This window comes from Leptosomus discolor, chromosome 11, assembly GCF_034619465.1.
Source record: "Leptosomus discolor isolate bLepDis1 chromosome 11, bLepDis1.hap2, whole genome shotgun sequence".
Classification (NCBI taxonomy): domain Eukaryota; kingdom Metazoa; phylum Chordata; class Aves; order Leptosomiformes; family Leptosomidae; genus Leptosomus; species Leptosomus discolor.
The window spans coordinates 3,628,923-3,642,440 of NC_141401.1; the positions used below are offsets into that span (position 1 = coordinate 3,628,923).

Here is a 13,518-nt window from a genome sequence, read left to right on the forward strand (position 1 = left end):
GGCAGTGCTATTACACCCTCTAACTCACCTTATCCAACTCCTTTTTTAGCACAGCCTTGAATTTAGCTTTTTTGAAAGTAAACTTTAACAGACCCAGACAACAAAAAGATCCAGGCTTCATATTGGACAAGCAAGCGCTGCGCAACGCCCGGATCAAGGAAGCTGGATAAAACCTGCTGTATTAAAAGATCCCGACTTGAACACACTCACCAGTGCTTTCACTGAAATCACTCGGGATTTCTCACTTACATCAAAAAACCTGCCGCTCTCTCCCGCTGGATGGCAGGGCACAGCGAACCCGCGCCAAGCAGAGCAGCGGCAGAGAGCGTTGGAAAGCACCCCCAGAGAGCTGCCGTGCCTCTTTTCCCGAGGCTAAACCCTAATTCTGTGAAGAACGGGACGACGACGGCGGCGGCTGCAGCGGCCACAGCGGCCGCTCCCTCAGGCCCTCCCGCCTCAAGGGCGCTAATGGCGGCCGCGGCCCCTCACAGCCCGCCGACCAATCACCGCCCCGCCGCGGGGGGGCACGTGACTTCTGCCTCGGTAGCGATGGCGCCGAAACCGCTTACTTCCGCCTCGGCAGCAATGGCGGCTGTTCCCCTGTGGCCCCGCCCGAGCTCCTCCCACGTTGTCACGTGGCCCGCGCGGGCGCAGCACCCGGAAGTAGCGGCAGGTGCCCCCGCCTGGGCGCGCCGGGGGAGGAGGAGAGCGGCGGCCTTGTGTTCCCGGCGGCCTTGTGTTCCCGCCGGCCCCGGGCCCTGCCGAGCGGTGAGGGCCGAGCGGCGGAGGGGGGGGAAGCCGGCGCCGGGGGTCGTCGCTGGGGACACAGGCCTGCCCCTCTTCGCAGGGCCCTGGAGCGGGGAGGGGGCTCTGAGGGGCTGGGTGGGCCTTGAGGACCCGGGGAGGCGGGAGCACTGAGGGGCCGGGTGGGCCCTGAGGAGAGCGGGGTGGTCTCTCAGGCTCTGGGACAGCATTACTCCTAGATGAGGCTGCCTCTGGCGGGGAGGGGGGGTATCACGACCCCTGAGGGCCCCCGGGCTTGTGGGTGGGCCTGGGGTTCGGCCCCGCAGGGACCCTAAAGCCAAGCCTCGCCCTTGGGGGGGGGTCATCTTCCCGAGGGGACTCTTAGGGGAAGGGGCCGGTGCTGCGGAGAGGAGAGCCTGGACTGGGAATGCTGAGCGGGGTTTTGCCCCTTCTCCCTGCAAAGCCGGGGGAGCCGGCTGTGGTTTGGGAGGGGGGACAGAGCGGAGGCTGGGGGCTGGGGGAACAGAGCTGAGGAAGAGGGGAAGGCGCCTGCTGCTGTGTCCCAGTTGTCTTTAACTCTTCTTTATTGCTTGTGTTTGGCCTTCGTAAAGCACCCGTAGCCCTGGCGCGTCCCCTGCATCCCTGCAGCCCCCATTAACTGTCGGTGCTGGTGTTGCTGATTCAGGTCTCTTGGCCCGTGGGAGTGGGCACCAGCGTGGTGGGAGAGCGGCTGCGCGGCAGCCCTGGCTCCCGCAGACACGGCGCAGGGGAGAGGAGCGAGTCGCTGCTCCTCTGATCCACTCTGACAGGGGTTTCCTCTCCAGTGGCAGGATCAAAGTCATCCTAAATCAATAACAAATGGAACATAGAGCGGGGATAACTCACAAGGAGAATATTACCAAGTGCTTTGAACACACCCATAGGTGATTCTTCCTTTAGAGAAATTGCTTTTAAGAGGTTTGAGTTCTTCAGGTTGTTTGGTTTTACTAAAAATGGAACTTGGGTCTTTAGAGGCTGGGCCGTGAACAGCATCAGGTTCTTTGTGATTTGAGTTGCCTTTGGTAGCTGGTTACTTGTTTTGAGTTCATGTTTCAGCTTTTCTGTGGCTGGAAGAGCATGTTGTTGTCATGAATATTTGTGTGTGCAAATTTAATGCCGTGTTTCTGTGCCAAGGAAAAAAAAATATTTCAGTAGTAGGACATCGACTTCATCAAAAAATTCTGTAATGAAAGAAAAATCATCTAGTTTTGCTTTGAAAGAAGGGCAGTCCTTAGGAGTGGCGGCCACAGATGCAACTTTACAAGAAAGAAGCTGGAGGAAATCAGCCCAGGTCCTGGTGACCAGTGGTTTGCTTCCACGAGTGGTAACAGGTGAACTGGGAAGCTCAAAATGTAGGTTTCAGGGGGACTCTTCACCTGCTCTGCTGTGACCAAGGTGCGCTGACAGGACGAAGTTCATCTGCATCCATGCCTGTTCCTCACCCGGCCTAATGACAGACAGCTTTGTGTTCCCGAGTGATGGGCCAGCCCACAAAAATTAGCTGAACGGTGCTGGAAGACTGAGGTGGCAGGAGAAGAGAGGTGATGACAGCGGAAAGAGCTTGCCAACCCTTTGTGTTCACCAGCGGAAAGTCTCCTGCGCCTCCGTGCAGTGCTTCGTGTCTCGAGGCCCCGGCCGTGCCTTGTGTTTCTTGGCCCTGCTGTGATATAACACTCAAAGAGAAGATGTTGTTTTAAGGCATTTACTGGAATTTATTTCTGCCATAACTTTGTTTGCTGAATGGCTTTTTGAAAACCAGTTGCTGTGTGGCTGTGGGAAGGAATTAGTAGTTTGAACTGCTGTTCCCTTTCTCTGGTGACCAGCTGCCCCCTTGGTCCGTTAACGTGTTCTTTGCGCCTGCTCTGCCTTGCAGGTTGTTGGAGTTGGTACTTTTTACCTCCACTGTCATCTTACCTGCTGCCAGACTGTGGCAAAGAGCAGAATAGTCAATGCAAGCACCGAAACGAAGCTGCACAAAATGGAAACACTGGCCGTGCAGCTGAGTTTCCAACCTCAAGCGCTCGTTGGACGTGAGAGGTGTAGCATGTGCTCTGTGGAAGATGTGTGTTGTCTTGCAACTTAGAAAGTACTTTCACTTTTAAAATTCATGTTTTCTGTACTTGGAAAATGGCAAATGAGGACTGAAAGATGAGGAAATTGTACATAACTGTTAATCCAGCTGTAACCCAGTAAGCTAGTTAAGCCTGCACACCGGCAGCTTTCCTGCAGGGAGAAATGGAGTGACTCCCAGAACACACTGAGGTCTTATTTTACAAAGAATTAAGACAGACAACCTATTGATTTGTGCTTGGCACCTGTTAAGAAACAAGAGCAAAAGTTGCTTTGTTTTATTATGCTCAGTGCTGCGTGTAAATGCATGAAAATAATCTCCTGAGGCCGTTGGCTTTCCGGGTAAAGCTATTGAGTCTGCAAGCTCCAAACCTGTTTGATACCTTCTGTTGTATAACTGGAAGTTAATGGTGTCTCGCTGCTTTCAAAAAAAATTAAATCTGGAAGTTATCTAAGTGTATATTACAAATTAATGGAATATTATAAGACACTTTCATTATGTATGCTAGGACATTCCGACTTCAGAGTGGATTAGTGGCGTTCCTGTGTGGACCCAACTCTGAAGCAACTTGTTCTGTAGGAACTGGTGTGCTTCAAAGATACCCTTGTCGGTAACTCCTGGCAAGAGTGAGCTTCTGTGTGGATAGAATTAAAACTTCACAGCTCTCCTGTAAATTAAGCATCAGATACTCCCGATGGGACTCCTTGGGGTCAGTTATACTGAGATGGAAGAACGTGGTCTGAATATTTAGGCAGTAGGTTCGTGAAATAATGTAAGTCTATTGTGTGAACTGCAGAGTGAATTGTGTGAATATTTATTAGATGTAAATTTGGAGTGCTTTATAAACTGAAAACGTGCTTTAGCTTTTTAAGCCGCTTGCAGCCTGCCACACGGTTGTCTTTCGCTACAACTGCTACACTTTTTGGCTGTTACAAAAGTGTCATCATTTCACAATAAGGCTGGTACAGTGAGGCAGTCAGGTGACTGCCTCTTGGGAGAATAATTAAATGGTTTGTGATGAAAACTGAGGATAAGTAAACTTGGCGTGAGTCAGAGATAGTACAATCAGCTGATAAGAGCAAGCTCGCCCTGCAAATGCTTGAAGTACAGGGCACGGCTTCTGAGTGCTGCCTGCGGTAAAGCTGTTGCATTGATTTCCAACTTTGTCTCTCTCTTTTTTTTTTTTTTCAGGCTGACCTAAAACTGCGTTTTTTCTAAACATCATGGGAGAGATTAAAGTCTCTCCTGACTATAACTGGTTCAGAAGCACAGTTCCTCTTAAAAAGGTACGTACAGCTGTAATCGACGTGTGGGTGAAACGGCTCCTCGTGCTTTGTGGTGGGGGAGACTGAGCTGTTGGTTGATGCACAACAGTTGTGGCTGCGCTGGTGACCTGGCTTCTCTCCCAAGCTGCTGTCCCACGTGTCGTAGGAATGCAGGAAAGCCCGCTCTGAATTTTCACATGCTCCTCAGAGGGCGCTTCTGCACGTGGTGGTGAGGAGCAGAGGCTCGCGGTTGTGAGCCACGGCAGCAGTGCCTGGAGCCCCGGTGCCTGAGGAGGAGACCTCAAGGAAATAGCGTGGGCTGGGGACCACGGGCATGGTGGGGGACCTGGCTGCCGCGTGGCCGTGCTGCCAGAGCCACCGCCGCGGGTCCTGCTCCTCTGCCTGGGGCTGAAGCAGGGTCTGAAGGCGGCTGCTCGGCAGTCGGGCCGCACGCAGCATCCCTGAGTGGAAAGATACCTTACCCACGGTGGAAAAACCGAAATGGTTTCCTCCACTGCGTGTCCTTTAGGTGTCTTCTGCGTAATCACGCTGCCCAACCGCTTTCCCCTCTCGCTGAACCGCAGGAGAGCGTTTGAGGGGTGCAGTGCTCCAGCGTCTGCTCTCTGTGCCGAGCAGCAGAGGGCCTGGAGGGCACTACTGGTACGTAGCTCCTGACCCGGGCCCGCCTCACGCCTGCCTATGCTGAGGCTGTGGTTGCAGACTAACCTGCAGCACCAGCCCAGGCTCCTGCCAGCCCGAAGGACGCTCTTGCCTTCACACCCCAGCCCGCTGCTCCTGCAAGCGCGGTTGCTCGTGGGACCGTACGAGCCGAGCAGAGTCAGTGACCTGTCTAGCTTGGGGGTGGTTTGTAGGTTGGTTCTGGGCTAAGTTGCCTTCCAGCTGGTTCAGTTCCCTGATCTGCAGGAACACGGGGATGGTGCTGGCAGCAGAGCCAAGAGCAGCATTACCTCTTTCAACAGCAAGTTGGTTGCGGTTGGGCCGCTCGAAAGGGAACGTGTCCCCAAGCCTAAGGAACAATGCTTAACTGTGCCCAGCATTATTTCCACTGAGAGGTCTGTAGCTTTCTCTTAAGAAATTACCTTTATGAAAAGGCTGTAGGATTTTCCATTCAGCGTTTCTCATACATTTTTGCCACTTTGTGTCTTCTGTAAATAAGAAAGATCCGTTGCTGGTGGCTGTGCGTGCTCTGCCTAGGCTCTGGCTGTCCGGCTTCTTTCTGTTTCTGGCCAGTGCCAGACCTGGGTTTGTTTGTGCCGTGCTGTTGCCTCCAGGCAGTGCCTCAAGGGGTCAGCAAAGCTGGGAGACAGTATTTCAGTGGAAAGATGTGTGGGTGCTCGGCAGCACTGCTTTGTGGGATGCAGTACTGTAAAGGAGAGGAGCTGGGGGTTGTGGTTACAAGGGAAGGTGTCGCTGCCGCCGTGGGGACTGTGTGACGCCGCAGCTCGCTGCCAGGGGCTGCTGCCTTCAGCTGCTGCTGACGGCTCGGGATTTCATAAATGGGGACGTGTGTAAACTGAAGCTGCTGTTGACCTAGTGACCTTCAGAGTAGGGAATACCTTACCCTCTTGAGTGAGTCAGCCTACTCAAAAGTAAAACGATGCCACAGTGATGAATGTGGGGGATGAAGAAGGTAGAAATAAACAGACTAGTCCTGGTTTCTGGAGAAAGAAGAAAAATTGAAAAAGCACAATTTGAAGATGTAATTTATCTCTGAAGCAGTCTTTAGGAATACGTTGACTTGCATTTTTCCCCCAGAAGCATAGACAAAGCGTGTGCAGTGCAGAGGAAGGAGTGACCAGCCATCACTACTGCTGGTGAGCGTGCGTTACTGCTGTCGGGCGGACCTGAGGAAGCAAAGCCAGAGCTGTTTGTTTGGAAATGGCCTGAGTTGTTCCTCCTGACAGGAGCAGGAAATTCACAGCTCCATTGCCCTTCCTGCTCTTGTCAGATATAGGAAGCACAGCACAGAAAATAACACTTTTTTTTTTAACCCGAGTCTTTAGCTTTGCTGGTGAGCCTCCATTTGCGTATGCTGCTTGCTGTCTTAGATAAGTCCTTCCTAAAAGTCTTCAGCAAGGGACACCCTGGCTCTGCTAAACTCGAGGGGGAAGTTCTGCCCCTTATTTCAATGCAGTGCAGATTCTACCCTTTATGTAAACTGTAGGCGACCTTGATTGATCAACCAGAACAAGAAAAGGGCTGGTGACTACCAAAGCAGCACTTAACCGTGCTGCTGGCTGCCTACGCAGTGCTTAGCCTGGTTTGGGAGCTGGAGTTTAACTACCTGGTATGTGGCTAGACATCAAATAGAACGATTGTCTAAAGCCATCGGTTCATTCTCTGGGCTCAAGGAAAGCAACGTTATCTCTGAGCCTCGGCTCTCTTGATGTGAAGTAACGTGAGTTTTGTGATTTCAAGGAGCACAGTCCACCTTTGGAAATATTCCTAAAGGTAAGCTTTGTAGTAGCCGCCTGGAGCGGATCCAACGTTACTGATGGAATAACAGCTGAGAGCCTGGAGCTCTGGGCAAAGGGTTGGTTTTGGGGGGTTGGGAGGGCTTTTATACAAGGTTTATTTTTAAATGGTTTCAGTGGTCTGGAAGCTCTGGTATGCAATCTTTCTTTTATTTTCACGGAGACTTTACAAAACAGCAGCATCATGTGATTTCTCACATGCACCCAGAGCCTGAAATACTGGCTTTATTACAAGCAGATTTGTTAGTCAAGCAAATCTGATTCGTGATACGCTGTTCTCCTCTGATTCCCTGAGAAGCTTAAACTGCTGTGATGGAAAAGTGGATTGTGCTTGTATGTTGCTGTTCAAAAAGCTGTAACATCTCGATACAGAGGAGATGAATTCCTGCTGTGTGACGCAGGCTTTCCCCAGAGGTTTGTGCTTGTCGAACTGGTATGAGCTGCGCGCTTTTGCTGGGTTGTGGAGGGTTGAAAGAGCACCCTGAATATACAAAACAGTTTGCTGGTAGAACAGGCCCTGTAAAAACAAGTCAGACTCCGGCGCTGCTAGAAAAGACGACCTTTCCCTAATTCTTTGCCTTTTAGAGATACTAATTGTGCTAGGACTTCTAGCTGAGATGGGCAGTGGATGAGGAGCTGCTCATTAAGGACAGCAGCTCGCATGTGAATAATCTGCTTCAGCCAGCCGTGTGTCCTAGGGCCCCCCAGATGCTCCCGAGGTGCTGCCAGATGATGGAAGCATTTTACTTTCCAGGTCAGCTTTGCAGTGCTGCTTTGGGAGTTCTGTGCGGCTCTGTTTCTGGCAGCCAGCTAGAACTGTTTCAGATCAATAATTTCTGCTGTTAGCTGCTCAGTTCAGGAGGCTTGCGTGGATCCAGACCCGTCACAGCTTTTGTCCAGTGAATGCAAACGTCGGTGGCTGTTTAGAAAGCTGCCCCCAGGGGCAGCGCTGGCTTTCCCAGCCTGCGGCTGGTGCTCTCGGTACCTAGAACTGACCTCCTGGGTCTGTCCTGGGTCTGTCCTGGGTCTGTCCTGGGTCTGTCCTGGGTCTGTCCTGGGTCTCTCCTGGGTCTCTCCTGGGTCTCTCCTGGGTCTCTCCTGGGTCTCTCCTGGGTCTCTCCTGGGTCTCTCCTGGGTCTCTCCTGGGTCTCTCCTGGGTCTCTCCTGGGTCTCTCCTGGGTCTCTCCTGGGTCTCTCCTGGGTCTCTCTCCTGGGTCATGGCACGGTGGCTTCTTTCCCAAGCATACTTTTCTGCATGTGGCCTGTTGCATAAACCCGATCCTTCGGGGCACAGCCTTGCTGTTCCCGTGATTTATTTCTGGGTGAACTTTCAGATCCAGATGCACCATCATTCTGACTGAGGCCCTCTTGAGTTGAAACCCAGACCAAAGCATCGCAGAATTTACTTAAATGCAGTTCCTCAGAAAAGAAGAGATTTATTTTTTTCCGGGGTGTAATTTCAGAAGGGCAGTCCAGCACTGTAAAACCAACGTAATTCACTACTTTCGGCCCTCGCAGCTGTCCGCAGGAGGACGAGCTCTCCCGTTTTGTGCTGCCGCTGACTCCGCGCGGTGCCGTGTGCGTTGTCCAGCTTGTGTCGGGGCACAAGCATTTGGTCTGACAGCGCGTGGCTGCGGTTCTATTTCCAGCAGTACTCGCCCAAACATGGTAACTCGAGTTAGTAAACAGCCTTAGAGAAGAAAGCTGTTGTGAAGAGGAGTAAAACGTGGTCTTGTTCAAAGGGGTCTTGAGTATTATCGTATTTACGAGACGACAGGGATTTTGTAGAAGCCACCCTGGAAGCTGGCTGAAGCACCTCATTTGTCTTGTGTGTTTCTTCTCCCCCCGGTGCCTCTCTCTTTCAGATAATAGTAGACGATGATGACAGTAAAGTCTGGTCACTGTATGATGCGGGACCTAGGAGCATTCGGTGCCCACTCATCTTTCTCCCTCCTGTAAGTGGAACTGCAGATGTGTTTTTCCAGCAGATTTTGGCGCTGACTGGATGGGGCTACAGAGTTATCACCGTGAGTATTCCTGTGCCAAAGTTAGTGTTCTCGTGCTTGTTGCTCTAATCAGAGGTTGGATGATGAACTTCTTAGTTTTGGCCAAGGGAATCCACCAAAAACCTGATGCTAAGTTGCACTCCAGGGCATTCAGTGCACAGATCCAGGCTGCAATCTGCTCTGTGTTCACAGCAGCATTTACCCAAAGCCTTGGAGTAAACATCATTCACTTCTCGGTCTGGTTTTTCCCTCATTGCCCTGGAGAACAGTCATTTTTGCCTCCGGCTGGATCTTTGTTAGCCACAAGGCAAATGTAGGGGTTAGTTCAGGGCTCCACGTTTTCCTTGGGGATGGTGGATAACCTGCTGCTTAGCCTGCCGAGCTGCAAATGCTAAGTCACTCCTTAAAATCCTGACAGCATGCTGTGTGGTGGCTTTTCAGCTCCTGAGCCGAACCAAAATGATTGATTTGTACAACATTTCTGCTAAAGAGTACAGCTTTAGGAGTACTGCTGTTTCTGTAGCAGCAGTTAATGATTTCTGTACCTTTACGTGCTCCAGAATCACCGAAAAACCCTTCCAACCTCTCCTCTCCCTGCTTACGGAGTGAAGCAATGCTGGACTTTCCCCAGCCAACTTGCTCTGCGGTGCTTTCAGCTGTGTGTTTGTGTGCAAGCGAAGTGTTCACGCCCTCTGGCTGTAGGGACCCCACTGAGGAGCGTGAGCCTCCTGATACAGGAGAGGCAGGTTGCTGTTGTGAAACCTTTCCTGTGAGAATGGGGACGAGTTTCAAGCAGAAGCTGACGGGTACTGGCCCGAGACCGGCTTTTTCTAACTTCCTTTTACTTCAGTTGCAGTATCCGGTGTACTGGGATCACCTCGAGTTCTGTGATGGATTCAGAAAACTGTTAGACCACCTTCAGCTGGATAAAGTGAGTGCTCCGAGATGGGGAGATGGATATCTAGTTGTGATAAAAACCTGATGTTTGAAAGAGTCTCATATAAGAGCAAGTGTATAAATAAAGAGGCCGTGGTGCAATTTCACTTTTGAAATAAGTTTGGGTTTGAATGCCCTTGAAAATTGTCACACTTGGCCTAAATTCAGCTGCTGTTCTAGGCCTGTTGAACTGTATTGGTTAACTGGTTTTTCATGAGATCCTGTGGAAGTTATCCTTCCTGACTTGGGTGGTTCGGAATGCCACAATAAAGTCTCTTGGATTGGAATAGCTGTTGAAGACAAAGTGAAATGCTTGGGGTTTTTCTTAAGCTTGATGAGCAAACAGAAATTTGAACCGTGACTGGGAAACACTTCCTTTTTTCAGTAGTTATGATGTTTGTATCACGTGTAAAACCAGAAACTGAACAGAAGGGTTTGATTCTTTTAGAAAATGGATTACGAGGACAGGGTGAAACTCGAATGACTGACTTTTGCAATGGAATGTTGTGCTTATTTCACAAGTGTAATGCGATCGGGGTTTTTTTCCTTGAATTAGGTTCACCTTTTTGGAGCTTCTCTGGGAGGCTTTCTGGCTCAAAAATTTGCTGAATACACACACAAATCTCCAAGAGTTCAGTCTCTGATCCTGTGTAATGCCTTTAGTGACACTTCTATCTTCAATCAGACATGGACAGCAAACAGGTATGGAAGACTGAGACAAGCAATGGGATTTGTGGCGGTATTTTTTTTTGCAATGAAAAGTGACGCTGCTCTGGCTGGACGGGTGTCTAGCCTGTTCCCAGCTGGGTGAGGGGGGTGCGGGGTGGAATACTTGTGACTTTTAAAGCCATGCCACAAGGAAAATGGAAGTTTTCACAATTGGGAGTGTGGAATTTGACAGACGAGTCATCCTGTGATCCTCTGGGTACGTGTGGTCAGATTTAGGAACTCTGCCTGTTTTCTAGCAAAACCATTTAGCGTGAGAAAAGTGTTATTCACCGTGTTTAAAATATACTTTTGTAACGTAAGACTAACAGCTTCCCAGAGCATTTCAAGCACCTAGCTGCAAGGTTTTCCATCCCTGTGCTCTTGAAGCTTCCTCACGACTTTATTTGAAGGTAAAGCACAAAGTCAGTGCAAGGGAAGGGAGTGCTTGCCACAGAGCATCTTGATGTTGGAGTCCTGGGTGCTTGAAGATTGTTACGTCTTGTTTCTGTTTTAGCTTTTGGCTGATGCCTGCTTTTATGCTGAAAAAAATCGTCCTTGGGAATTTTGCGTCCGGTCCTCTAGATCCTGAAATGGCCGATGGGATCGACTTCATGGTGGACAGGGTAGGTGGCTGCGTACTCTCACGGCCGTGATGTCAATCTCTGTGGAAGATTTGCTTAGCAGGAGGTTGGAGCCATTTCTGCTGCTTTCTCCATTGCCTTACCCAGAGGGGAGGAGCAAGGAACGGATCTTTAGCGGGTGCTGGATGTCCCAGCCCCAGCACTTTCACTGATGCCGTGACCTTACGGTTCTATTTATGCAGATCAGAAGAGAGGAAGTTAAGAAATTGGGATGGAAGAGGAGAAAGTGCTGGGGTATGTCTGTAGGCCGTGCTCGGGAGGCAGGAGCAACTGATGGAACATGTTTTAAGCATTTGTCTCCTGCGGAGTCATGCTAAGTTGGATCGATAATCTTCATCTGAAGTGCAGTCGAGTTTCCCTTCAGAACTTCTCCTTGGCTGTAGTATTAATATTGCATTGACTTCCTGCAGTGAAGTAGGTTGTTAATCAGTGTTTCTCTTTACTGAAAGCTGGAGAGTCTGGGCCAGAGCGAGCTCGCTTCAAGACTTACCCTCAACTGCCAGAACTCCTATGTAGAACCTCATAAAATTCGAGACATCCCTGTCACCATTATGGATGTAAGTTAATCTCGACGTAGTCCTTTTATTTAAACACCCTTTCCTCCCCTTGGCAGGTGGGGCCTGGATATTCTGTTAGCAACATAATAAGTATTTGCAGGATGTAACTTCGCATTTAGATAAGCCTTCTGCTCACTGGGCAACCCCGTACCTCTTCTGTGTTAAGTTATGAACTGTATGTCCTGTGCAGTAGCGCAGCCACGTGTTTACGTGTCAGTGTTGGCTTTCTAGCTGTGCCCAGTGCCTCTCTGCGTGTTCTGTTTCATTAACACTGTTCCACAGAGAAGCTGGGAATTGCTTCTAGGAGCAGCATATATCCAGCCTGATTTACTAAGGAGAATGTGATCAGATTCACAACGAACTGCTGTGACTTGTTACGCAGGTGTTTGACCAAAGCGCGCTTTCGACTGAAGCAAAAGAAGAAATGTATAAGCTTTATCCTAACGCCAGAAGAGCTCACCTCAAAACAGGAGGCAACTTCCCGTACCTCTGCAGGAGCGCTGAGGTCAACCTCTATATCCAAGTGAGTCTCTGCCTTCAAACCCAACTCCTTGTCTGTGCTTGCTTTTGTTTCTTACCCTGCCTGAGCTCTGTCCCCGATACAGGCGCAGCCACGTTCACGGAGGCTTGGCTCTGGGGTCTTGGCTTTTGCCCGTTTCCTCTGTCCCCTCGTCCTCCAGAGCCATGATTTCATCCTCACAAAAATTACTCGGAAGGAATGTTTCTCTTTTACCAGAACCTTGTGCTTCCACACCTGTTTCAGTGTTGTTTTCCATGTCTGACAGATCCATTTACTGCAGTTCCACGGCACCCGGTACGCTGCCATCGATCCCTCCATGGTCAGCGCAGAAGAGCTCGAAGTCCAAAAGATCCGTCTTCACACCAGCAATGAGCAAGAAGAGCAGTAGGCTCTGGAGTGCCGGTGAAAATGAGGAATGGGTTTGGTGGTCTTCCTGTGCACAATCAGCTGTTCCCACTCTGCCTTTTTTCCTTGCGTTAGCGCCGATTATCACTGTGTGACTCCGAGAGGATCAATAGTCAGTGAACTACCCATGGACAGTAACCTCCAGCAGTGTAACGGGATAGATCTGTTTAATTTTTAGTCTTTGAATTCAAGGAAGCATCTTTGAAGACTACAGTTTTAAAAACAAAGACATTTTTGCTACCAAAGTCTTCACTATCATGTTCTTAAGCAGAACAGTATTTCTTTTTATATTTGTCACTCAGCTGTATATATTGCCACATGCAGATCACGTACTTAGAAGCTGACATATATTTTTGTTGAATATTTGGTTTAAAAGATGTTTAAGTGCCAATGTTGCCATCACTTATTTGCTTCATGTGTTGTGTTGTAAGTTAGTTTCTATTTGAAATAAAGCGTTTGAATTTTTATCTTTCTTGCTGCTTAAAAATGATTTTCAATAAAACTTCAATTTCAGCACGAGTCTCTTGTTTTGACTACAAGAGAACAGCAGCATAGCTTACCCCAGTCCTGGTTTGCCTCCACAGACACCTCTAGAAATTGAAACTAGCACCTTCTGCTCGAATTCACCTCAAGCACAGAACACCTTTAATTACAAGACAATTTAGCTCCAAGGAAGAATTCTGTACTATTTTTTAATGAAGAATGACTAAGACAGAAATCACAAATTTAAGGGTAAGCTCTGGATTTATTGAAATACAGACATTATTTCCCCTTGAAACACCATAGAAATTAAATACAAAGTGTTACATGGCAAATTGGTCTTTAAGAATCCTCTCTGAAGCTGTGGAGGTAACCAGGGACCATTCTGATCTCACACTTTTCAAGCTGTAACCTGGGGCCTACAGCAGTTCCGTGTACTGTTTATTAATCAACGAGGTGTGTTAATGTACACTTGTAATCAGGACATGTTAATGTTCTTTGAAACTTCTTCTGAAGAGTTGAAACATTAAGGATCACAACCCTTCTCAAGGTTCCAAAAGGACTGGGTGGCAGCCTTGGCTTTTCTTCTGAAATTCCCACCCTAAGGGGGACGTGATGAACACAGCGAAGACACAAGTGATAGACAATTCC

At 49.4% G+C, this 13,518-nt stretch overlaps 1 protein-coding gene across 2 annotated transcripts; it reads left to right on the forward strand.

Moving 5' to 3' along the window:
• The first annotated feature begins 715 nt into the window (after positions 1-715).
• Positions 716-12,900, forward strand: SPG21 (SPG21 abhydrolase domain containing, maspardin). 2 transcript variants are annotated; one of them, XM_086471391.1, is made up of 9 exons: positions 716-768; positions 4,046-4,140; positions 8,480-8,641; positions 9,471-9,551; positions 10,113-10,258; positions 10,779-10,887; positions 11,355-11,462; positions 11,845-11,985; positions 12,248-12,900. In XM_086471391.1, the coding sequence occupies exons 2-9, from the start codon at positions 4,078-4,080 to the stop codon at positions 12,368-12,370; spliced, it is 933 nt and encodes a 310-aa protein (XP_086327517.1). In that variant the 5' UTR covers positions 716-768; positions 4,046-4,077; the 3' UTR covers positions 12,371-12,900. The 2 variants fall into 2 exon arrangements, with proteins under 2 accessions (XP_086327517.1, XP_086327518.1); XM_086471392.1 differs by lacking the exon at positions 11,355-11,462.
• The last annotated feature ends 618 nt before the right edge of the window (positions 12,901-13,518 follow it).